The 27,429-nt window shown below is 44.0% G+C and overlaps 1 protein-coding gene across 1 annotated transcript in view; it reads right to left on the bottom strand.

The window, feature by feature from the left end:
- Positions 1–10,901: 10,901 nt before the first annotated feature.
- Positions 10,902–27,429, bottom strand: part of RAD51AP2 (RAD51 associated protein 2) — a 53,009-nt gene continuing 36,481 nt past the window's right edge. The window contains exons 5-7 of the mRNA XM_068124599.2: positions 14,311–17,211; positions 13,427–13,504; positions 10,902–11,343 (exon numbers count right to left, since the gene is read on the bottom strand). Coding sequence (XP_067980700.2) covers positions 11,225–11,343; positions 13,427–13,504; positions 14,311–17,211 — 3,098 coding nt within the window. The 3' untranslated portion in view covers positions 10,902–11,224. The remainder of the gene's footprint in view (positions 11,344–13,426; positions 13,505–14,310; positions 17,212–27,429) is intronic.

Genomic DNA, 27,429 nt, shown 5'->3' with positions numbered 1-27,429 from the left:
CTGAAAACAAACTGAAAATCGAAATGATAGCAAGGAAAATAAAAAAAATACGACTGGGATAGCATGAGGAGAAAACAAGGCTAGATGTTTGAAAACAACCTGAAAAAATTATATTGTGAACAAGGGAAATGGAAGCAGAATGGGTCATCCCCTCCTGAAAAAGATGAACTGGAAAAATTCTGGAAAGGAATTTATGAAGATCAAAAAGAACACAATAAGGAGGCGGAATGGATCTGAAATCTGGAAGAGAAGAAACAACATCTCGAGCACGGAATGATAACTGTAGGATTGGCTGAATACGTGAAAAGTGCAACAGACTACCAAATACAATTTGTGTACAAGCATGAACACAACAAACCAGAAAAAGGTATCACTCACTCACCTTACAAAAAACTTCCAAAAACACATGTGATGAGAAAATGTCATACACCAAACCGAAACAGCAACAAATACAGCCCCAACGATTGCAAACTAGAGGTTCCAGGGAACCGGAACTCAACTGGTCTATATCAATACGGTTAGAATATGCATAATAGAACCACAAACTATATAGTTTATATGTGCTAAAGAATATATGACAAAAATCGATTTTTCAATATGGCCGCCCTGCCGCGCCCATTTTTGGGCGTGCTACGCCCAAATGCAATCACAAACTAGTTTATGTCTTAAAGATGCTGCATAACAAGTTTCATCAAATTTTATCAATATTTGTGACTTTTAAAGCGTAAACGTCGAATTGTTTACAGACGACAGACAGACAGACAGACAGACAGACAGACAGACGGACGACGGACGTCGGACACTGGGTGTCGACAAAAACTCAGCTGGACATAGTCCAGTTGAGTTAAAAAGCAAAATAAAAATACAAGATGAAATACCAGCAGATATATACTGACAACTGGGAGAAAGACAAAAGAGCAGGGAAATATAAAAAAGAGTTGGACAGATTGGGGATAGTCAAAAAAGAATCACTGGAATAGCTAAGAAGAGGTCAGCTCAACTGGGATGGAAAACGAATCATGTTTAATTCCCAAGACCAAGAACACTTCACCAATGGCTTTAAGAATATGGCAGGACTGAGTCAATCGGACAAGTGTAGCTTCTGCAAGGTAGAAACAGAAAGCACGAGTTACATCCTATCAGGATGTAAAAAAAACTCATCTCAGAGCAGCTGTACACCCAAGGGCACAGCAAGGTATGTAGAGTAATCCACTGGCACATCTGCAGAAATTTCAATATCCCAGTTCCACAAAACTCATGGAAATATGAACCAAAAGCAATCATTGAAAACAAGGACATAATGCTCATGTATGACCTGATGATCCCATCCAGCGTGAACATAGAAAACAAAGCACTGTGACTGGACATAACACTCAGGAACAAAACGGAAAAGACAACATTGCTGATTGAGATATCAGTAACCAGCGATTTTGGCCTAAATAATGCAGAAGTCAAGAAAAAGGTCAAATACCAAGACCTCAAGAATGAAGTGAAAAGATCCTGGAAGCTGAAGAGCACCGAAATTGTACCAGTGATAACACTGGTCAATAAAATTTTTAAAGTGCTATGGTTCTCGTATATTTTGAGGTGATTCTAACCAACATGAACCTGTAGATTTCGATTATGATATCCAATTTTCACTAGCACATCCAGGTTTTGAGAACCACTATATCAGCCACATACCTGATAGGTACTCACTAAGCTTGTACTCACTAATCAGGACTTTGTAACGAGACTATCTGAGCTGGAAAGCGTTGCTTGGGATAGCTTTGTGGCTCTTGCTAACAATTACCTTGGAAATTTTCGAGCACCAAATTATGAAGAGCTTGTGGACAAGATGTTGAAGAGTTACCAGACGCTCGGTGCTCGAATGTCACTCAAGATACATTTCTTCCATTCTCATCTGGACTTCTTTCCACAAAATCTTGGCGATGTCAGTGATGAACATGGAGAAAGGTTTCACCAGGAAATTGCCATCATGGAGACTCGATATCAAGGCCGATTCAATCCAAACATGATGGGCGACTACTGTTGGACTTTACAGCGTTGAGGTGATTGCTCCTACAAACGCAAAAGTGATGTGATGTATTTACATCAAATGTGATGTAAATAAAAACTTAAAGTTCATATTATTTTTGGAGATTTACATTTTGTATGTGATGTAAATAAAAACTTAAAGTTCATGTTATTTTTTGTGACAATAAATAGACTTATTGAGACTTAATCAAGAAATTCGCATGCTCTAAATATTTTTCCCACACTTATGATGTACTACGTCAAGGTTACGTGATAGCGAAATTTTAAGGTCAGATTCGGATTCGTGGGCACCAAATTAGTTAGAAACAGTTGAAAATAAGTCAGAACCAATTTGGCTGTTGACCAGTGATTGGAGCAATGGAAATGATAAAGAAGAACCATACAGAGATCTTAAAAACCATTCCTGGGAACATTACCACATACGAACTACAGTTGGAAGGCTGTGACGTTGGCTCAGTGACACATTCTGCTCAGAAACAAACTACAGGTGGCTCAGTGACGATCCTGAAAAGAGCCCTTGGAACAAAACTCTGAGAACAACAAAACTTCACAACTTAGCCCATGAATCGCAATCCTTCACCAAAGCGGGCGTGGATACTTCGAGTCCTGGAAGGACTCCATTCCACCTTCTAAAACCCAAATTATGGAGATAAAAACCTACGAGACACACACCCTCATACCTCGATCTTATATGCAGTATATAGATTTCTCATGAATTGCTCTGAACATTTTTTAATACAATACTTGCTCGTGATGACATAATGATTATTAACAACAAATGTTTCTTGAACCACCTTATCCCTGAAAGTCTCCCTCTATTTTCTCCATTAACACTGATGTGGTGTGTTTTCTTCCCCTCTGCCCAACCCCCCACCCCCCCTTCTCTTTCTACTGTTCTTTTCGTTCTGTTATGCACTGATCTATTTTGTGTTCTAGCTCTTCCATGAGCCTTGACTTTGTACACAAAAAAACCTGCAATTATATGTGTACTTCGAAATATTGGGGATAGAGTGGTACATAGATAGTGGCAGGATGAAGGTGAAGGTTTTCCTGTCGTGGTTTTGATGTTTGTGTGAGGGTCTCTTATTAAGGTAAATGTGTTGTTCGGGTTTGATCATTTCTCAAACTACAATGGTCTTCATCTCCCCCGAAACACCCTGTTGATGTCCCTGTGGACAGCTCGGTTGCATTCTTCTCTTCCCCACTCCTCTTCCTGCAAGTGAAATCCAAAAACCAATGGATTTAATGAATGTGGTGTTAATACAGCACAGGTATGATGGGGGGTACTGGGTATGGTTAGGGTTTGTGTGTCAAAATTCCCTTGTGGTACATTTTGCAAACCTGCACCTGTACCACAGGTTCTCATGCCTACGAGAAGGGTGCACGGGGGCTACCGTCTATGAGAAGCCAGCACGTGCGCACAAGGTATACCACTTGCAAGAATGGTGCCACCTGTACCCCAGGTATACCGCTTACGATCGAATGGTACTACCTCTACCCCTTACGAGAATGGTGCCACCTATATATACCCCAGGTGTACATACTGTTACGGATTCGTCACTTCCGTTGTTGTGGTTTTCATCCACTGTAAACATTTTTGATTCCATGTACTATTATTGTTGTCGTTTAAGGGAGCTGGAGATTACCATTTGCAAAAGGTAAAAAAGTTAATGTTTTAAATGAAACGGAACCGGACGACGACGAAGAGGAAGAAGAGGAAGAGAAGGCGGAGCGAGTGAGTCGGACAAGAAGCCTCGCTGCTTCGAGGTCTGTAGTGAACGATTGGCGAACAAGAGTCATGAGTGAACTTTGGGTTTCACAGGAAAGGGATTCCTGTGACAGAGTTGTTATCGCTGTGACAGATCAACCTGGGTGTCAGGTTTTGCAGTTGATTCCGAGGAGAATCATCGTAGTGCCGTTACGCCTCGAGAACGGGCCGTCGGCCATTTTGACTCGCGCGCTTTGTGCTTTGCTCAAGGTTTTTCACTTCGCTTTAACCTTTGCCACCGCATTCAGATGTGAATCTGGTGTGCCTGTGTAACGTGGCTTTTGAGTGGGAAATCTGCGATTCGCCGGTTGGGAGCCATGGAGCGTCCAGACCCGAGGGTGTGATTTCCCAGTCGCCTTGAGGGCACCTTTGCACAGCTTTGGCCGCGTGACTGTGACTGTCATCCGAACGGGATTCTGATCTCGATTGGACATCGTTCTGACGATCGCTGGAGCGGATCGACTTTGGCTTGATGCCGGGATAGAGACATTGGGGAATGTTCTTCTTTTCGCTCACTTGGAGCACAGTGAGTTATATTGTACGAACCTGATGGTACCATCATAGGAAATATATATTGGTTGTACAATTGATTACTATTGTTGTTGTACTGTTATTCTTGTGTGATCTTAATACAATACTTGTTTGTTGGTAACAATTGGTGTGGTTTCAACATTGAGCTTTGACATACAGAATAACACATCTTTCTGCCGTGACTCCTCTCGGGGCTCGGAGGTACACCGTGACCCGGGTTTGGGGAGGAGCACAAAACAGAAATTGGGGGCTCATCCGGGATAGAATTCCCTAACATTCCCCAAATTCCCAAATTTGGAATTTTTCTAACATTTCCAAATTTTTCAAAAAAAAATTGAAATATTTTGTATGAAGGTTAACAGGTGTTAAATGATAGTCACCATGGTGTTTGACACAGAAAAGTTTGCGGCGTCCCCTAATGAGGCACAGTTCCAAGCGTTAAAAAGATCGGAACTCTTGATATTGGCCAAACATTTTAACTTGGAGGTCCGAGTTAATATGAAGAAAGCAGAGATGCAGACATTGGTGGTAGAATCTCTGGTGGGACAAGGAACATGGAAAGAGGTAGCCTTGGATTGGTTACCCGAGGAAAAAGAAAATGTGGAGCTCCGGAAAATGGAGATGCAACTGCAGAGCCAGGAAAGGTTAAAAGCAGAGGAAAGGAAAGCAGAAAAGGAAAGAGCAGACCAGGAACGAGAACTCGAGGAAAGAAGGGCAGAACAGGAACGAGAACTCGGGGAGAGAAGAGCAGAGGAAAGGAGAGCTGAAAGGGAACTCGAGGAAAGAAGAGCAGAACAGGAACGAGAACTCGAGGAGAGAAGGGCAGAGGAAAGGAGAGCTGAAGAAGAAAGAAGAGCAGAGGCAAGAGCAGAGGAAAGGAGAGCCGATAGGGAGTTAAAGGAACGTGACATGGAGTATCACAAGGAACTTAAACTCAAGGAGCTGGAATTAATGGGAGAATGGCGAGAAGTAGTTTCCATGCTGGCTAGTTCGACAACTAGTCAGAACACTTGGGATGTTGGTAGGCATGTGAGGCTGGTTCCACCCTTCAATGAAAAGGAGGTAGCCAAGTTTTTTTTACACTTTGAGAAATTGGCTCAAATGCTAAAATGGCCTGTGGGGACCTGGACTATGTTAGTGCAAAGTGTTCTGGTGGGTAAAGCTCAAGATATCTATTCGGCTTTACCGATTGACCAATGTGCAGATTATGAGATAGTGAAGAAAACCATTCTCAAAGCCTATGAATTGGTCCCTGAAGCTTACCGGCAAAAAGTCAGGAATGCCAGGAAGAGGGAGAGTGAGACCCCTGTGGAGTTTGCCAGAATGAAGGAAACCATGTTTGATCGGTGGTGTGACTCGGAGGGGGTTGGGGAAGACTTCAACCTGTTGCGACAATTGATCTTGATGGAGGAATTCAAACAGTGTGTCCACGCGGACATTAAAGTACATCTGGATGAAAAGAAAGTACCAGAGTTGTATGAGGCAGCAACCGTGGCAGATGACTATGCCTTGACACACAGGATGGGATTCCACAAACCTAACTTCCCGCCTAGAGTTAGCCAGGGGAGTTATGGTAAATCAGGGGTGGAGAACAAATATTCATGGAGGTGGCCTAGAGATGACTATGGGGACAAATCTGATACCGTGAATTTTAGGGATCAGAAGACTACAGTTCCAAAACAGACTTATCTTCCGGGGGGCCCGAGGCAGACCACGAGTTTTTCCTCCGGGCCTACTTGCGTTTTTTGCAAGAAACCTGGGCATTTGATGTCCCAATGTTATGCCCTGAAAAGGAAAAATCAGGAGCGGAGTCAGACTAGTACAATGCCGAATGCATTGGCCAATGCGAGAAATCGTCCTTGGAGGACAGTGCCTTGTGAAGGTTCCCATGCCAAAGTTACGGCATCACAGAAGGACCTTGTTCAAGAGGGTTACAAACCTTTTATTTCAGAGGGGTTTGTGTCACTGGATGGAGACAACCATCCAGAGACCTGTTAGGGTATTGAGGGACACAGGAGCACATCAATCGTTGATGCTTGAGGGCATTTTGCCATTGTCAGAGAAGACGGCAACTGGTGTTAGTGTTCTTTTACAGGGGGTTGGTGGCTATGTTAAAGCTCCACTTCATGTCATCCATTTGAAGTCTGATTTGGTGTCAGGGCCGGTCACCGTAGGTTTACAAGCCACTCTTCCTGTAGAGGGAATCTCTTTTATTATCGGGAATGATTTGGCTGTGGTCGAGTTTCAGTTAATCCAATGTTGGTGGAAAAGCCCAGTATGGAAAATAACACCGCACAGTTAGAGCAGGAGATTACGGGTATCTTTCCATCCTGTGCAGTGACTGGTGCTATGGGTAGGAAGCGCTCTGAAGAGAAGGAGAAGGACGGCGATGTGGATTTGGGTTCCTTAGAGGTATTGGAGGAAAATTCTGAAAGAGGTAATCGGAAAGGGAGTGACATCAAGGAACTTAAGGAAAAGGTGGCATCTGGACCTAAAGATTAAATGGAGTGTCCGTCGGAGATATTTGGGAGTGAGGTTGAGCAAATGGTGCGGGTCCGAAAGAGACTTGTTGAAGAACAACACAGAGATTCGGAGATCCGGAGTTTAATTGGTAAAGCCGTCACAGAGGGAGAGGCTATGAAGATACCTGTTGGTTACTTCATGAAAGGGGAAATACTCATGAGAAAATGGAGACCACCGGAGGTGCCAGCAAATGATGAGTGGAAAGTTCATGACCAAATTGTGGTGCCACCGCCGTACCGGAAGGAGATATTGAGTTTGGCGCATGAGACACCTTTGGCCGGGCACCTTGGAGTGAACAAGACCTGTGACAGAATATTGGTACATTTTTTCTGGCCAGGATTGCGACGTGATGTAGCGGATTTCTGTAAATCTTGCCATTCCTGCCAGCTGGTGGGAAAACCTAATCAGAAAGTCCCATCCGCACCTTTAAAACCAATTCCAGCTTTTGAAGAGCCATTCAGCCATGTCATTATTGACTGTGTAGGCCCTTTCCCTAAAACTAAGGCTGGACATCAGTATTTGTTGACCATCATGTGCGCTTCCACAAGGTTTACAGAGGCAGTGCCTCTTAGAAAAATTACTGCGACAGTTATTGCGAAGGCCTTGATTAAATTTTTCACTTTGGTTGGCCTACCTAATGTCATCCAGTCTGATCAGGGTTCCAATTTCAGGTCAACACTTTTTCAGCAAGTGGTACACCTGTTGGGAGTGGAGCAAGTAAGATCAAGTACTTACCATCCCGAGAGCCAAGGGGCCTTGGAAAGGTTTCACCAGACATTGAAGAATATGATCAGAACGTATTGTTTTGAATGTGACAAGGATTGGGATGAAGGAATACCCTTATTGTTGTTTGCTACAAGGGAATCTGTTCAGGAGTCATTGGGGTTCAGTCCTTTTGAACTTGTGTTTGGACACGCAGTGTGAGGACCGTTGAAATTGGTGAAAGAACAGTGGCTACAGGAGGAGTCACAGTCAACAGTGGTAGAGTATGTGTCAACGGTTAGACACAGATTGGCAAAGGCTTGTGAAGTTGCGAGAAGAAACTTGAAAGCGACACAGGATAAAATGAAAGTGAGACATGACAAAAAATCTCAGATAAGAAATTTCGATCCTGAGGACCGAGTGTTAGTGTTGCTTCCTGTTTCAGGTCAGCCACTACAGGCTAGATATTTTGGTCCCTATGCAATCGAAAGGAGGGTTAATGAAACAGATTATGTGGTGACAACTCCCGACCGACGGAAAAAGCGGCAGCTGTGTCATGTCAACCGACTGAAGAAATATTATGAGAGGATGCCTTTGGAAGAAATGGTTCCTGTCTCACCTGTCGTGCCGACAGTCGAGGTGCAAGAGAATCCAGAGGTTGAGGCCAATGTGAAGTTTGATAACTTTGATGACCAGGCTTGTCCCAGATTGACGAACACAGAAGTGTTGAGTCATTTAGATGAGAAATTAGGTCATTTGACAAGGGAACAACAAGGACAACTATGCAGCCTAATCTTTGAATTTGCACATTTGTTCACAGATGTACCTGGTCGTATTGACCTGGTATATCATGATATTGAGGTGGGGGAAGCCACTCCTGTGAAGCAACACCCCTATCGGATGAACCCTGTGAAGATGGAGTATCTTCGGAAGGAGGTTCAGTATATGTTGGAGAATGACATCATCGAACCAAGCAGCAGTGAATGGAGCTCACCATGTGTGTTGGTTCCAAAACCCGTTGGCAGTTTTCGCTGTTGTACGGATTTAAAACGGGTTAATGCAGTGACCAAGACCGACTCATATCCCATCCCGAGGATTGATGACTGTATTGATAGAATAGGCCCAGCTAAATTTGTAACTAAGTTTGACTTGCTGAAAGGGTATTGGCAGATTCCTCTTACTGATAGAGCCAAGGAAATCTCGGCTTTAGTCACACCAAATGGGTTGTATCAGTAAAAGGTTCTTCCCTTTGGATTGAAAAACGGGCCTGCTACATTTCAACGGCTGATTAATAAGCTTATTGCAGACCTTGAGGGGGTGGAGGCTTATCTGGATGATGTCATCATCCACACTATGACCATGGAAGATCATATTAAACAAATTCAGGCATTTTTCAAGAAACTGACCGAGGCAGGGTTGACCATCAACTTATCTAAGAGTGAGTTTCTAAAGGCACAGGTGGTGTTCCTAGGCCATGTAGTAGGTCAGGGTCAGGTGCAACCGGTGACAGCCAAGATAGAAGCCATTGATCGCTTCCAAGTTCCAAAAGGGAAGAAGGAGCTTATGAAATTCTTGGGTATGGTTGGTTGGTACCGGCGGTTCTGCAGGAATTTTTCTGATGTGGTAGCCCCTTTAACGAATTTGCTGAGGAAAGAGACCAAGTTTGTTTGGGATGACAAATTTCAGGCTACCTTTGCCCACGTCAAAGCAATATTAATGAGCTCTCCTGTCCTAGCAGCCCCGGATTTTCAAGCACCTTTCAAGTTGGCCATTGATGCAAGTGATGTGGGGGCTGGGGCAGTGCTATTACAGGAAGATGAGGATGGAGTGGATCACCCGGTGTGCTGCTACTCCAGAAAGTTTAACAAACATCAGGCAAATTATGCCACTGTGGAAAAAGAGACCCTTGCACTCCTGCTAGCGCTTCAGCATTATGAGGTGTATCTGGGAACTACTACCTTTCCTATAAAAGTCTTCACTGATCACAACCCATTAACCTTCATTCAAAAAATGAAAAATAAAAACCAGAGGTTGATGAGATGGAGTTTGGCTTTGCAGGAGTTCAACTTGGAAATTGAGCATGTAAAGGGCAGGGACAATGTCATTGCTGATGCTTTGTCCAGAGTGAACTAACGTTGGAAATTTCTGTAGGTTGTTTGGAAGTTTAGTTGCTTTATTTTGGGGAATATTAATTATTGTTGCTCACGTGAATTGATAATTTGGGTGTGAGTTTTACCTTTGTTTGTTAAAAGAGTTTTTGCCTGCAAAGAAAGTTTTCACTATGTTCAAACTTTCTTTCTTGAGGGGGGGAAAGTGTTACGGATTCGTCACTTCCGTTGTTGTGGTTTTCATCCACTGTAAACATTTTTGATTCCATGTACTATTATTGTTGTCGTTTAAGGGAGTTAGAGATTACTATTTGCAAAAGGTAAAAAAGTTAATGTTTTAAATGAAACCGGAACCGGACGACGACAAAGAGGAAGAAGAGGAAGAGAAGGCGGAGCGAGTGAGTCAGACAAGAAGCCCAGCTGCTTCGAGGTCTGGAGCAAACGATTGGCGAACGAGAGTCACAAGTGAACTTTGGGTTACCCGGGAAAGGGATTCCTGCGACAGAGTTGTTATCGCTGTGACACATCAACCTGCGTGTCAGGTTTTGCGGTTGATTCCGAGGAGAATCATCGTAGTGCCGTTATGCATCGAGAACGGGCCGTCGGCCATTTTGACTCGTGCGCTTTGCGCTTCGCTCAAGGTTTTCACTTCGCTTTAACCATTGTCACTGCATTCAGACGTGAATCTGGTGTGTGTGTGTGTTACGTGGCTTTTGAGTGGGAAATCTGCGGTTCGCCGTTTGGGAGCCGTGGAGCGTCCATACCCGAGGGTGTGATTTCCCAGTCGCCTTGAGGGCACCCTTGCGCAGCTTTGGCCGCGTGACTGTGACTGTCATCCGAACGGGATTCTGATCTCGATTAGACATCGTTCTGATGATCGCTGGAGCGGATCGACTTTGGCTTGATGCCGGAATAGAGACATTGGGGATGTTCTACTTTTCACCCACTTGGAGCACAGTGAGTTATATTGTACGAACCTGATGGTACCATCATAGGAAATATATATTGGTTGTACAATTGATTACTATTGTTGTTGTACTGTTATTCTTGTGTGATCTTAATACAATACTTGTTTGTTGGTAACAATTGGTGTGGTTTCACCATTGATCTTTGACATACAGAATAACACATCTTTCTGCCGTGACTCCTCTCGGGGCTCGGAGGTACACCGTGACCGGGGTTTGGGGAGGAGCACGTAACAATACCGCTTACGAGAATAATGCACCTGTACCCAAGGTGTACAGTTTATGAGAAAACTGCACCTGTACACCAGGTATACCGCTTGTAATTGAACCACACAGTGGAAGCAGTTGTTGAGGATTTACTGTATTAAATGAATTTAACAAACCAAATGAAAAATTCAGATTGAACAAATGATAGGAAATTGCACATTTGTAAACACTATGTTGCAGAACAACCTGGAATGAAGCAGAAAAAACATGAATGCATTCCGTACAAACGTTTAACTAGTAAACGGCAAAACATTTACAACACACACACAATAAACCACAAGTTTCAAGGCTACTTGTTCAACCCAAAACACCTTTTCACTTTTTTAACACAAATAAGAATGTAGTTTAGCAATCTTAGCTTTCCGGGACAGGCCGAGTCTGATGGGTCGTTTGCAGGTCTTCAAAGGAACCACTCTTTGGAATTCTTTCACTCCCGAGACACCTGTTGAAGGAACAGCCCAAAGGCCCAGTGTTAAGCATTTGTTAATGAAGTGGAACAAACATGCTTTTTATACCAGTGTTTCGGGCCCGGTGGCTGGTTCGATTCACAGCTGGTGCTATTATGTTGCATCCGAGTGGAATAAAGGAATGAGGCTAACCGGATGCCTGTAAAGGAATATTTCCTTCATGATGTGATGATAAGGATGCAGGTGAAGTCTATCTTTTCAGGAGTAGCATCTGCTGTTGTGTCTGGTTTCACTTCTTCAGCTCTTTTAATTCTGGATTTACAATTGAACGTTGAAAAGAAAGTGTGGTCCGAATACCCTATCCCCCACCTTGTCACACCTCCACCTCCATCCCCTCTTAGGCGTGTGATAACTGTTCACCACAACTCAGATCGTCCCCAATCCAAAACCATGATCTTTCCTACCCTCGTTAACCCTCCCCCCTCCGCTCCCCAACAAAGACTAAAAAGTTTTATTTTTCTATGGGTTAAGTGGTGTAAGTCGTGTTACATGCTCTGGATACTTCTTTACACTCACAAGTGCATAATATGTCAATATGTTTACATATTATGCACTTATGCAAATATGTAAGAGCGGGAGCACAAAACAAAACAACCTGCTTGTTCTCAAGATCACTTTGTTATATAGCTCTATAACGGGTTGGTGTTCTCATCTTTCCTTATGACTTATAGATGCATAACGGTCTGATGATGTAAACAACACAACCAAAATTTCTCACTATTGTTTTTAACACCGATGTAATAAACTACCTCGTTAACAACCACGCGCAAAATGCACTGCCATTTGCAACTAGAATGACATGATAATTCTCTAGTGAGAGAGAAATTTAGCCCAAAGTGTTTTTTTTTTGGTATACATAGTCGAGGCTCGTGGAAGAGCTAGTCCAAGTATACTGAACGGAGCAGGACACAGCAGGATAAAAGGAACAGCAGAGAGAGGGGGGAATCACCAACATCCAGAGCCAAGGCTAAGATAGCAATGGGTGTGGGGAGGAATGTGGGGGAGAGGATGCACGGGGAGTGAAAACTGTAAATATTTGGAATGAGGGATTGGGCTGGGGGTCGTGGGGGGCAGAGGGGGGAGGGTTAACGAGGGTAGGAAAGATCATGGTTTTGGATTGGGGACGATCTGAGTTGTGGTGAACAGCTGTCTTGAAGACCTGGAGGGATGAGTGAGATTGAAGAGGATGTGGAAGTTGGTTCAACAGGAAGGAAAAAAAGAGGAACGAATGAGTGGAGGTCAGCAGTGATCCTGGATTTAGGTAGTTTCACCAGAAGGGGGTTGGTGGTGGAACGTATGAGCCCTGCAGAAACCTGGGAGGGGTCAGGAAGCTAATGTATGGAAAGAGCAACGATTGCAAGACCAAGGAGGATGTGGTGGAAGACAAAGGACCAATGACCTATCTGCAATGGCAAAGTAATTAACCCATAGACTCAGCTTCATCGCGGGAGATTCCAATAACCTTACAGGCCTTGGCGTCCATGGCGCCAGAAAGATGTGAGACAGGGGAACCAGCCCAGGGAATGCAGTACTCCATCAATCTGCGGATGAAAACCTTGTAGATGGATTTGAGGTGGAAGCAACAGCTGCAGATTCGACCAACCACATGGACAAATCCTGAACCGGAATGAATTTGTAATTTGTCCATGATGCCAGCAATTGCTCGCCTACTCCTCACGAAGGACAACGTGGGATCTTTAACATCCACCAACTCATACCTGCAGATGGGACACCCAGAATTTAAGTTCCATCCAAGGGACGGCACACACATTGATGAATCATCCTGCCTGTGAAACACTGGGATGGCAGTTTATATCTGGGCCGAGATTTGAACCAAGATTAGACAGCTGAGAGGTGAGTGTGCATACTTCTATATGCCATCCTGCCAACCCAATGGACAACTCAACATATTACACTCAACATACTGATTTGAACCTAAGATCTCAGTATAATGAGCAATGTGCTCACCTGCTAGTCAGAGGACCATTAAGCATGCCAATCCATTTCATGTCAGATGTATTGACTTTGACTATGTATTGCATCCTTGATCATACTCACCGCCATCAAGATGCATCTCTACTGTTTCCAATGACTTGGAAGTAAAGGCGGGCCTCCAAGATTGTCCCACAGGCGATTCTGAAACGGTATGTATGCTCAGTCAATGTTTTGATGCATTACTACCACCCCCAACTGATACAAAATGGTCATTGCAAGGGTGTAGGGCTTGGTGGCAGAAAACGGGCTCACATATGATTCACTCATATTTTAAAGGTAATGGCATTATTACTTCTATTACTACTACTTCGTTAATGGCCTCTGTTAATTCCACCTTCCTTTTGGGGTCGGCCGGAGAAGGTTTTGGCAAGTCTTTCACAAACCGTTTGGCCAGGCCTGACATTTTAATGGATGAAAGCGATTTTAGCAGGAATTTGTAAAATTGTTCAGTGTGCCAGCGATAACTCGCCTACTCTTCACTAAGCATACCGTGGGATCTTTAATATATCCACCAATATCCAGTGCTGGCAGACAGGTCATCGGGCTTAATGTCCTTCCTATGGACAGGGCATACATCGATACCTTGCCCTGCCTTGAACACCGGGATGACAGTTTATAGCTGGATCGAGATTCGAACGGATACAATACAAATCATAGGTGGATGCACATAGCTCGAAGCTATCCTGCCAGCACCATTACCTTTAAAGTACCTTTTTAACCTTTTTTTTTTTTTTTTTTTTTTTTTTTTTTTTTTTTTTTACCTTTAAAAAAAAACCTTTTAACCTTTTTTTACCTTTTTCACCATTACCTTTTTTGTGTGATAAATGTTAGCTCTTTCACGAGCCTCGATCCTGTATACAAAAAAAGAAGAAAAAAGTAGGGGCTGGCAGGATAGCATATGTTATATTTAAAAAATTTGGCCATGTGGAAATAAAAATATAGTATACCTTTTTGTCGTGGTTTCCAGGTGTGACTTTCTGCATCATGAACTGCTCGCATTGTTGCGAGCTTAGCCTCCCCCGTTGAATCATCCTCTTTAGATTGGGAGAACTCCCCCGTATCAATATTGTTATCAATCTTCCGTGGGCTACCAACGCCTAATTGCATCTGGCGACCTGCTATGAATACCTTTTCTTTTTCACTTCGTTCCAGCTCCATCTCCTCACTGGTCTTGTGAAAATGACAAAGTTCATCAAGAACGAGGGCAAACTTTTCCAGAACCACTGCACTTGGTCCTTCTACCTTCTTGACCCATTTCTCATTTTCCAGACCTCGAGAAGGACGGTCACCATCGATGGTCAGCAAAGGAGCGGACATCTCAGAGATGTAATTTGATGGTTCTGCAGAAACAAGCTGGTAACCAGGTAAGGATCGAGTCCAATTGACAGCAGTAAGTGTTTTGGCTTCAGCAGCAATGAGTTTTTGTTTGTCCGGTATTTCATTCTCGTTCGTGTGAGAGGATGAATTACTTTCACAGCTTGTCGTTTGTAAACCTACCATTGCATCATCTTTCTTTTCACAGGCTTCAACTGTTTTAGGTGCTTGAGGTTGTTGATATTTGATACAAGTTAATTTTTCAAAGCTCAAATCGTTTGCACTTTCACTCCTCGTTGGCATTTGAAGGTCCCTGCATTGATTTTCATACAAGGCGATCTCTTCCTCATTTCCATCATGACGATTGTAAGTAGGAAACTGTGTATTGATTAAATCGTGAACGCCTTTCATGGAACACGACAGGGGCTGAATAGAGGGGGGTTGAGTCAAGACCTGCTCTAATTCCTTATCGCACTTTATGTGGTTGGCTTCTACAGTGTCGGTGCATTCTTTTTCGCACGTTTTATTGGGTGATGCGTGAAGATTTGCGCTCTTGCGACAATTCGGAGAAATGTGCAATTGGAGTGATTGCAAGACGATGCTTGTTGAACGGTCGCCCTGCATGCAAGAGACATTTTCAGGAGCTGTTTCCTGCTTGTTTTGTGATTCTATCCCAGCATTTGAACATTTTTGTATTAGTTCATGGAAACTCTTTGAATTCTTTTTTACTTGCTCCTGGGCCAATTGCTTGCGTTTGTTATTTTGAACATATGTAGCAATGCATGCCAATACACCACTTTGTATTACCCTTCCGACTGCAGAAGATGTTCTGTTTTCAGAATTCGCATCATGTAAAGCTTGGATGCAATCTCCATGGTTGTCTGTTTTTAATAAATTAATATAGGCTTCACCATGGAACACGTTTTCGCATTGCATTACGTCTTCATTACTCCCATCAACTGATGATGTCGTGCCTCCCCTCAAATCTGTCTTGTCTTCGGAAGTCCTCAGAACATTTACCATGGAATTACCATTCGGATCTTCAGCCTTTTCATCAGATGTTTTTTTTATTGGCATTGTTCTGCCATTCTTACTGTCGTCAATATGTGGGCTTGTGATGTTTGGTATATCCACAATTTCATGACGAAGACATTCTGTTAAAAGATCATGGAAATGGATGTTTGTCTGAAATTGTTCCGACATCGTTTCTAGTTCGTTTATCCAATACCTTTTCTCGAAGACATCAAGGCCAAACATGGGATTTGTCACGTGTGAATGAATATATTTGGGTGGCACATGTTGGAAACGAGCTACAGGCAAATCCAATTCATTATATGATAGAGGAAAAGATTTATCTTGAATGCTGATTGACTTGTCAACCTCCAAAGACGTTGTATTGAGCAACATATTCCTATTGTAGAAAACAGACTTGTCGTTGTCGATGAAATAACGATCAACATTTGAAACGTTTGATTCTAGCATAATTTCTGCAGAAATGTCATTGTTTGTGGAAGGATGCACACCGTCGGCGTTATGAGTATTGGTGGGTTCAATGGCACTTGGCAGCTCAAAATACAAGTTGATATTTTTTGCGTCACTGGAAACTGATTCAGATAACGGAATTATTTGTTTTGCATGTTTGGCATTGGAGTAACCTTGACATAATACATCAAAGACATCGTGCTGTTCCTCACCTGAACCATTTGTAATGGAAGTACTTGAAACGGTATGCTCACTGCAAATCGACCCTGCAATCGGTGGCAAGATGGGTTTTGGATGATTTGCACTGCCATTATGTAAAGAATCCCATTCTTCGTGTGCAGAAAGTGAAAGCATGCCGTCACATGTGATGCTGCGTGATGACGCTTCTGAAGAAATCTGAAGGATCTTCAATATTTTGAATGCTTTTTGTGACAGGTGAATGAGTTGTTTGTAAGTGGAAAATGCAAATTCTTGGCGGACTTGTTTAGTGGGTTTTGAAATAGCACATTCTTGTTCAGCAATGTTCATATGTTGGTCTTTAGTTGAACAATTGTTACAATTATTCTCATTTGTGTCATACATTATCGATAAGATTTGTGCAATTTTCATGCTCGGTCCATCCGGCCGATACACTTCAACATCTTCATCTCCTGATCGATTCACATTGCCTAATACGGAGAGTAAGCCTGCTGAATATTGGTCACTTAACACCAGTTCACAAGGCGTTCCTTTTGAGATTAGTATTAACATGTTTTTAAGGAAGGACATTTTTGCTTGTTTTGTAGGTGAAAACCATTTCCACCTTAACGTCTCAGAAGGAAGTGAACAAGGCACAGGTTTACTTCTCAATATACTTTTACTATAAGAAGCTTTGAGCTGAGGTTTCCAAACTGCTCTCAAGGGTGAGCAACCCGATTGCAGGTGACTTTCAACATGAAATGGCGTAACATTCTGGAATGAAGTTCTCCTCCGATTAAATTTTTCAGATAATATCTCATTTTCTTCGAAACTTTGGGGGATCACTTCATTCTCTTCTTGCTTCATGATGTGCACTGTGATAGAATAAGCACACATGAAAAAGAAAGGTTAAATAAAATATGCGATGAAACACTATTCTGTATCACACAGTACGTTTAAAGAACAATCTATCTATAATTCCAGTAATCTCTGTGTGTTTGTTTGTTTGTACGTTTGTACATTTGTTTGTTTGTCTGTGACCGCTGTTTCTCGACAACCACGGGTCCGATATACTTTAAACTTGCCAGGTATATTGCTGGGGACCCGAGGATGTGCCTTTTCAAGGTTTGAAATTAATCGGACAAGTACTTACCGAGCTATGGCGATTTAGCCGTTCGCCGTTCGCTTTGGCGTTGCGAATGGACCAAACCATTGCATGTAAATAGAGGGGGGGGGGGGTTCTGTGGTCGTTGCGAATGGACCAAACCATTCATGTAAATAGAGGGGGGGGGGGTTCTGTGGTCGTTACTGCCACGTGGTTTCAAAGTTTTTTTTTGTTGTTGTTGTTTGCACGCATGTTTTTTTGCACCCACGTACGGGCACGCCCTAGGATGTTTACACACACACACCCCTACACAATTTTTTTTTTTTTTTTTTTTGGCAAGGAACGGGCACCCACGTACGGGCACGTCCTAGCTTATATATAGTACGGGCATGCCCTAGTACATTACAACACACAGCATCGGCTTTGTGCCTCTTGTTGGTTGTTATCTCCGTATGAGGATTTCAGAAGGTTGACTTGTCAACCTCCAAAGACGTTGTATTGAGAAAAATATCCAATTGTAGAAAACAGACTTCTCTTTGTCAATAAAATAACGGAGCCCTCTCAGGTCTCAAAGTATCCACCTCCGTGTGTGTGTGTACATTGTATTTAAATATATAATATATACTAATCCTACCTTTAAAGCTAATGTTATTCCCACTTTCTAAACGAGTGCTCCACGCTCCGCCCCCCCCCCCCCCCCCCTTAACCCCTCCATCCCGAAGGCTAATGCTCCTGTGCCCTGTTCTTGTCATTGTGCAGTTGTATGTAATCAGTAATACTGTGCTGAGAATCATTGTCTTATTCATTACCTAACACAAAGGTGGACAGAGGTTATGTTTTCGCCCCTGTCTGTCTGTCAGAAGGATAACTAAAGAAGTTATAGACCAACTCGGACGAAACTTGATGGATACGTTGGGTGTGTTAGGATAAATCGATTTGATTTTGAGAAAGATCGGGATCCGGATCTGAGAATTTTAAAAGTGATTTTTAACCACTATTAAGAGATAGGTCCAAAAACGACATCCTGTCGAACCACCTTTCGAGGCCATTTTCCCCGCAGAGCAGGGGTTAGGCCTTTTCGGGCACCCTGGTCCCCTTTTTGAAGCAATGTTTTATGGCCGGATGCTCTTCCTGCCACCGACCCTGTTGGTCGCCTCTTGCGACACACACGGAATTACCAGTGAACTGGTACTCAATTTGCCGACCTCGGAAGGATGACAGGCTGAGTCAACCCTCCTGGCATTAATTCAACAATCGACGAGGATTATGAACCCAGAATCCTGGGATCCCAAGCCGGCACCCTAACCGCTAAGCCAACACCAGGCTTAAAAACAAAACCCCAAAAAATCGATATGCTGTGTAGCACTATATTTCAAAATGTTGCGCACGGATTCGGACGAAACTTGGTGGATGAGTTGGGTAGGTGACAAGAACAAGCGGATTCGATTTTTGTTAATGTCCGGATGCAGATCTGGTCTGTCAGTGGACTCTCGTTTTTATGCAGCACATTGGCTGAGAGCATGGTTGTGCCATTGATGCAGGTGTGCCACATCCTTAGCCATAAAAGCTCCCTCTGCTGGTTAGGTGCAGCGACTTGGAATTCGTTCATGGTGCCGATGATATCTCGCCTACTCTTTGCAAAGGACACCATGGGATCTTTAACATCCAGAAATGATGCTGTCAGACGGGTTTCCCATTTATCATCCATCCGACGGAGGGCACACACATAAATCAATCACCTTGCCTGTAAAACACCAGGATGATCATTTATAGCTATGTCATATTTCCAACCCAGGCTAGACAGCTTAGAGGCAAGTGTGCATACCTCGAGACAATCCTGTCAATTGGCAACAAAAAGTAAACTGTTCAGCCTGGCAGAGGTATGCACTCTACTGAGTGACATTCTAGTTTTATTATCATTTGTTGTATTCTTCTTCTTCTTAAACGACCACAATTATTCCCATATTCTTGTGAGGTTGGCTGGGGGAAGAATGTTGGCAGAAGTCTTTCATGAACCGGCTGGCCAGGCCTGATGCTCGACTAAGTAGTTTCGGTAGGAATTTGTAATCTGGCCATGGTACTGGCGATAGCTCGCCTACTCTTCGCGAAGGTCACCGTGAGATATTTAATGTCCAACAACTAATGTCGGCAGATGGGAAGCCTGTTTTAACGTCCATCTGAGGAACGACAGACACATTGATGAATCGCCCAGCCTGCGAAACATCAATATAACAGTTTATAGGTAGGTCAGGATTCAAACTAGGCTAGACAGCTTAGTAGCGAAGGTGCGTACCTCGAGGCCATCGTGACAGCTCATTATCATTAGTTGTAATAAACTTGTTAAGTACCATTGTGACGGAGACATATTGTAAGGATTTATCTGTAAGAATTATTCGGAGAAGATGGAGGGTGAGGGGCTGGCAGGAAATTCAGGTGGCATAGACATTCCTGTCCAGCTCTTCATTCGGCCGATACACCATTCGGCTTTCTTGGGGCAACATCCCATGTGTATGTGGTGGTACATGCTCCTGCACATGCCACAAAATAATACTGTATTTACACATGTGAACAACAATATATCGCAACACAGATGGAAACTAGAATGGCACTCGGTAGAGAGCATACAGTGCATTCAGAAAGTATTCAGACCCCTTCACTTTTTTCACATTTTGTTATGTTGCAGCCTTATGCTGAAATCGTTTAAATTCATTTTCCCCTCATCAATCTACACTCAATACCCCATAATGACAAAGAGAAAATAGGAATCTAGAAAGTTTTACAAATTTATTAAAAACAAAAAACTGAAATATCACATTGACATAAGTATTCACACCCTTTGCTATGATACTTCAAATTTAGCTCAGGTGCCTCCCATTTCTCTTGATCATCTTTGAGATGTTTCTACACCTTGATTGGAGTCCACCTGTGGCAAATTCAATTGATTGGACATGATTTGGAAAGGCACACACCTGTCTATATCAGGTCTCACAGCTGACAATGCATATCAGAGCAAAAACCAAGCCATGAGGTCGAAGGAACTGCCTGCAGAGCTCAGAGACAGGATTGTGTCGAGGCACAAATCTGGAGAAGCCTACAAAAAAAAATCTCTGCTGCATTGAAGGTTCCCAAGAGCACAGTGGCCTCCATAATTCTTAAATGGAAGAGTTTGGAACAACCAGGACTCTTCCTAGAGCTGGCCGCTTGGCCAAACTGAGCAATCGGGGGAGAAGGGCCTTGGTAAGAGAGGTGACCAAGAACCCGATGGTCACTCTGGCTGAGCTCCAGAGATCCTGTGTGGAGATGGGAGAAACTTCCAGAAGGACAACCACCACTGCAACACTCCACCGATCTGGGCTTTATGGCAGAGTGGCCAGACGGAAGCCAAACAGTGCAATCTTGGTTTCATCAGACCACAAAACCTTGTTTCTCACAGCGCGAGAGTCCTTCAGGTGCTTTTTTGCAAACTCCAAGCGGACTATCATGTGTCTTTCACTGATGAGAGGCTTCTGTCTGGCCACTCTGCCATAAAGCCCAGATCGGTGGTGTTGCAATGATGGTTGTCCTTCTGGAAGTTTCTCCAATCTCCACACAGGATCTCTGGAGCTCAGCCAGAGTGACCATCGGGTTCTTGGTCACCTCTCTTACCAAGGCCCTTCTCCCTCGATTGCTCAGTTTGGCCGGGCGGCCAGCTCGAGGAAGAGTCCTGGTTGTTCCAAACTTCTTCCATTTAAGAATTATGGAGGCCACTGTGCTCTTGGAACCTTCAATGCAGCAGCGTTTTTTTTTAGGCTTCCCCAGATCTGTGCCTCGACACAATCCTGTCTCTGAGCTCCGCAGGGAGTTCCTTCGACCTCATGGCTTGGTTTTTGCTCTGATATGCATTGTCAGCTGTGAGACCTTATATAGACAGGTGTGTGCCTTTCCAAATCATGTCCAATCAATTGAATTTACCACAGGTGGACTCCAATCAAGGTGTAGAAACATCTCAAAGATGATCAAGAGAAATGGGAGGCACCTGAGCTAAATTTCAAGTATCATAGCAAAGGGTATGAATACTTATGTCAATGTGATATTTCAGTTTTTTATTTTTAATAAATTTGTAAAACTTTCTAAAATCCTGTTTTCTCTTTGTCATTATGGGGTATTGAGTGTAGATTGATGAGGGAAAAAATGAATATAAACGATTTCAGCATAAGGCTGCAACATAACAAAATGTGAAAAAAGTGAAGGGGTCTGAATACTTTCTGAATGCACTGTACCTCCGCCAGACTGAAGAGGTTACATTTTGTATATAACTGATAGGCCAGATCTAGATTCTGACCTGAAACAAAATCTAATCTTGTTCTTGTCGTCAAAGCATCTCATCCACGGAGTTTTGTCATAACCCATCCACAACTTTTTAAAATATCATGCTATATGTCGTTTTTGGCTTCATTTGTCAATGGTGTAGAATCACTTGGAATTTTAAAAACTCTCGTATCAGGATTCGGATCTGCACCAAAATCTGCTCATGTTGTCCTTGTCACACACCCAACCTATCCACCCGGTTTCGTCCGAATCCGTCCATAACTTTTTGAGATGTCCTGTTCACAAACAGACAGACAGACCGGGGTGAAAACATAACCTCCATCCACCTTCAGTGACGGAGGTAACTATAAAGTAGAATTTGATACGGATGCGTTGATGGACATACATCCACCCAAGGTAGACGTCAACCCACTGTTATGTCTGATCTCAATTTAAGATCCCATGAAAAACTAGAAGGGTACTCGGTAGAGAGCATACCTCTGTCGGGCTGAACAGTTTCTGTTTTGTATCCCAATGATAGGCCGGATCTGGATTCGGACCTGAACCAAAATCGAATCAGCTTGTTATTGTCACCTACCTAACTCATTCACCAAGTTTTGTCATAACCTGTCCACAACGTTTTGAAATATTGTGCTATACAGTATATCGTTTTTGGCCCTTTCTCTCAATGGTGAAGAATGACTTAGAAATTTTTTGAAATCTCGTATCCAGATGCATATCCTTGTAGCATACCCAACCTGTCATACCTGGTGTTGGCCTAATCGTTAGGGTGGTGGGCATGGGATCCTAAGGTCCTGAGTTCGAATCTTGTTGAAATTAACGCCAGGTGGGATTGACTCAGTCTGTCATCCTTCCGAGGTCGGCAAAATGAGTACCAGATAACTGGTTATAGAGAGGCATTGCATCAGCGGCAGACGCGTCCACATAAATGATGCAACCAGCAGACTCTGTTTTACAGTCCATATGCATGTCTGCACACAAACCACCACCCAACTTGTCCACCAAAATTTACTCAAATCCATCTATAACGTTTTGAGATATCATACCCACAGACAACCAGACAGGGGTGAAAACATAACCTCCCTTGGGTGGCTGAGGTAAGTAATGGTTGAGAGAGAGAGAGAGAGAGAGAGAGAGAGAGAGAGAGAGAGAGAGAGAGAGAGAGAGAGAGAGAGAGAGAGAAAGAAAGAAAGAGAAAGAAAGAGAAAGAGAAAAACACAGACAAGTAGAAAAGGGACAATATCAGACGCTTCTAACTCAATAACTCGAGTTATTGTCTACAGAATGTTTTTCAAACGGCACATAACCTGTTCAATCCAAAATTGAATGAGTTCATCTTTGTTTTAGAGTCCATGTGTGTGTCAAACTGTCATATATGGTTGAAATACCTAAAGTAGTTCACAAGTTATCTCAGTAACAAGTAAAAAACAGTAAAAAAAACAAAATCCAAAGTTTTGCAACCAGCACAAACATGTTCCACTTGCCTCATGTTATGTCTAGTCAGGTGTAGTCACAATATCAAGAATACTTTATTATATCGTTCTGGAAGACAGAACATGTTCTATGAATGGTGTTCTATAAGAAAGCACTCTAGGATTTGGGGTGACCTTTTTGACATTCCCATCTGAGTATTGAGCTCATGATGCTGTGATCCATGATTCAAACCCCATATTGTCACACTCCAGGGGGAATGGACGTCACAACTGTCCACAGGGTGTGCCCAGATGTGACCACCCCTCCAATCCCCTTCCCCCCACCCCCCAAGGCAACAGCCAATTCCCAAATCACAGGGCTGCCCACAAGCCCTGACACCTAATTAACAATTAAGAAGAGACCAATGAAGTAATTACTTGGAAAACAGGACTCATGCCACAATCCTTATTCCCCACAATTTCAGTTTCCCTCCAGAGTTTCAAGACAGCTCTTCGCCAACCTCTCAGGTCACCCCCATCCTCGAAGAATGATCTTTTCTACCCCAATTAACCCTCCCAAAGCCAACCGCTTTCCGAGTTTCCTGTTTTTCCGCTCACTTCTGTAATTGGGAGTTTGTGGATGTCTCCACCTTGTTCATACCCTGTGTCCTCCTCCACCTCATTCCTCCCTACAAATCGTATTTCTCCAAGTCTCCTTCTAATCTGTCCCTACAACCTGCTGTTGGAATGTTGATCCCCCCCCCCCCCTCCCTTTTCCTTTTTCTACTGGTCTTTTCGTTATTTCGCCCTGATCGTTATTTCTACTGGTCTTTCGCCCCGTTATTTCGCCCTGATTTCTCTTACTATGTCTCTCCGAAAAGATCGACTGGACAACCCTCCCATCTACTTTCTCAAAAATCCTGTCCAAGAAGTTCTGTCGCTCAAGCTTTTGGGTCTCACTATCTGCCATGATCTTTCTTGGGAAAACCACATTTCCAAGCTGGCCTCCAAAGCCAGTCGCCGACTGGGCATCCTCCGTCGTGCGAAGTCCTTCCTAGGCACACCTGAGCTCCTCACCACATACAAGGCTTTCATCCGCAGCTCAATGGAATACTGTTCTCCCCTATGGGCCGGTGCTCCTGCCTCACACCTAGCTCGGCTTCACGCTGTTGAATCCAAAGCTTTCAGAATCATTGGAATCTCCCGCGATGAAGCTATCTCTGAGGGCCTTTCACTCACTCACCGCAGGCAGGTAGGTGGTCTTTCTGTCTTCTACCGACTCCTCTCCGGCCTTGTTCCCCCAGCTCTCTCTGTGCTCTGTCCCCCAAATATTCCTACAGGTCGCACAAGATCTGCCAGCAACCCTCTGATGGTTAAACTGCCGAAATCTCGGCTCTCTGCTCACCTTCACTCTTTCATTCCTCTTTTCTCCCGCCTCTGGAACAAACTCCCACACTCCCTTCAATCCCACTCCTCTCTCCAGGTCTTTAAGACAGCTGTTCACCACCATCTCTTATCTTCCCCCATCCAAAACCTTGATCTTTTCTACCCCCACTAATTCACCCCATATCCACCTTGTTTGAAATTCCAACTTCTTTCCTGGAAGTCCTGGCAGTGTCCATATGTTTTATACCTCTCCCACCCCCCCACCCCCTTCCCATGCCTCCCCCCAAAGCCCTCTCCCTCCCACAGATCTCTCGATGTCTCCATGTCTCTCGGTCCCTGCTCTCAAATGTTGTGTTTGTGTCCTTCCCCCTCTCTCCCCATCTTGTCTACCGCTCCCGATGTTATTTGTTTTATGTGTCGGTTTGTCTGTTTGTCTTTCTGTGTGATTAATGTTCGCCCTTTCACGAGCCTCGATCTTGTATACAAAAAAAAAAAAAATCTGTCCTGTGTTTTAGCTCCACCATGAGCCTCGACACTGTATACAAAAAAGAGCAAGAAAATAATTAATTATTTGTTAATAAGCACAGCTATCTCAATCTGTTATCTAACCATCTCACCTGTATTACTGTCTTTAACCCCAATCCCGCTCTGTCCCCACCTTACCTGCGCTCATACCCCTGCCATATTGACTGTACTTTCAAAATCTCTCTCATTATAAATGTCGAACAAGACACACAGTCTGGAATACTGCTTTGCTTGACAAGCTTGCTGCCCAAGGCATACACAAGGCCACCTTCATTCCTGGATTTGACTTCATCCACTCATGCATTCAATGGAACCCTCTCATCTTAGTGGAGGCTGGAGTGCCTGAAGGCAGTGCGTTGGGTCCAGTCCGGTTCTACATAAACAATCTCACTGATGATCTGAGAACCCTTTCTTCCTTTCTGCAGATGGCTCCACATTGTGTCGCACATTACCCTCATGCCTGTGACAGGCAGACTGCAGATGCGTCGCTCGCTACTGATCTGGAATCCATGAGATGCTGGTCTGATAAATCGAATGTCTTTCAATCCTGGAAAAACAGTCTCACCTGGTTACTCAAGGCTTGTCGAATTATCCCATCAATCCATGTAAATGGTCAGCCACACAAAGCAGTTCAGTCTCTTGAACTTATAGGCCACACCATGTGCTGATCTGGCCTCCATAGCATGCCCCAAAACATTCGTTGAAAACTCAGAACTGCTCACAGCCTAAGACCTCATCCATCGCTCAATGGATTGATGCTCTCCCCTATGGGTTGGAATTCCAGAAGCACTTTTTTTTTTTTTTTTTTTTTTTTTTTTTGTATACAAGATCGAGGCTCGTGAAAGAGCTAACTAACATTAATCACACAAAAAGACAAACCGACACAAAAAACACAAAAAACAAGGGGAGCGGCAGACAAGATGGGGAGAGAGGGGGAAGGACACAAAAGAGAGGGGGAAGAGGGGGAAGGACACAAACACAACATTTGAGAGCAGGGACATCGGGAGGACTTGGGGGGAGGTGGGAGAGGAATAAAACATATGAACACTGCAAGGACTCTGGGGTGAATTACCGGGGGTAGAAAAGATCAAGGTTTTCGATGGGGGAAGATAAGAGATGGTGGTGAACAGCTGTTTTAAAGACCTGGAGGGAGGAGTGGGATTGAAGGGAGTGGGGGAGTTTGTTCCAGAGGCGGGAGAAAAGGGGAATTGAAAGAGTGAAGGTGAGCAGAGAGCCTAGACTTTGGCAGTTTAACCATAAGAGGGTTGCAGGCAGATCTTGTGCGACCTGAAGGAATATTGGGGGGACAGAGCACAGAGAGAGCTGGGGGAGCAAGGCCGGAGAGGAGCCGGTAGAAGACAGAAAGACCACCAACCTGCCTGCGGTGAGTGAGTGAAAGGCCCTCGGTGTTGACTACATCGCAGGAGATTCCAATGATTCTGAAAGCTTTGGCCTCAACAGCGTGAAGCCGAGCAAGGTGTGAGGCAGGAGCACCAGCCCAGAGGGGGGAACAGTATTCCATTGAGCTGCGGATGAAAGCCTTGTATGTGGTGAGGAGCTCAGGTGTGCCAAGGAAGGACTTCGCACGACGGAGGATGCCCAGTCGGCGACTGGCTTTGGAGGCCAGCTTGGAAATGTGGTTTTCCCAAGAAAGATCATGGCAGATAGTGAGACCCAAAAGCTTGAGCGACAGAACTTCTTGGAGAGGATTGTTGAGAAAGTAGATGGGAGGGTTGTCCAGTCGGTCCTTTCGGAGAGACATCGTAAGAGTGTGAGATTTGTCAGGATTGAAAGACATGTTCCACTTGTTTGACCAGTCTGTGATTTTGTCCAGGTCTGCAGAGAGTGAGGAGGCTGCAGACTGCCGATCTGAGGGATGAGGAATGGAGCGACAGAGAGTAGAGTCGTCAGCAAAGAGATAGAGAGGATTTTCAAGAGAGTCAGAGAGATCATTGATGAAGACCAGAAAAAGCACAGGGCCCAGAACACTACCTTGGGGAACTCCAGCCTGAACAGGAAGAGGAGATGAGAGAAACCCATTCAGGGCCACACGTTGACTACAACCAGAGAGGAAGTCCGCCAGCCATGCGTGGAGAATTCCATGGATACCAAAGGAGGAGAGTTTGGTGAGCAGAGCAGGGTGCCAGACCGTATCGAAGGCATGTGAAATGTCAAGGGAGACAGCTCTAATTTCCTGTTTGGCGTTGAGGACCTCCATCCATTGTTGAGAAAGCAGAAGCAGCATGTCCAGAGTAGAGTGACCAGGTCTGAAACCAAATTGATGATCAGAGATCAAGCCATTGGAGAAGAGGAAAGATTTAATATCTGAAGCAATGATGGATTCCATGACTTTGCTC

The sequence above is a fragment of the Myxine glutinosa genome, chromosome 8 (genome assembly GCF_964187855.1).
Source record: "Myxine glutinosa chromosome 8, kmMyxGlut1.1, whole genome shotgun sequence".
Taxonomy (NCBI): Eukaryota; Metazoa; Chordata; class Myxini; order Myxiniformes; family Myxinidae; genus Myxine; species Myxine glutinosa.
The sequence above is the reverse complement of the archived record's forward strand: the minus strand, read 5'-3'. Positions and strand labels throughout refer to the sequence as shown.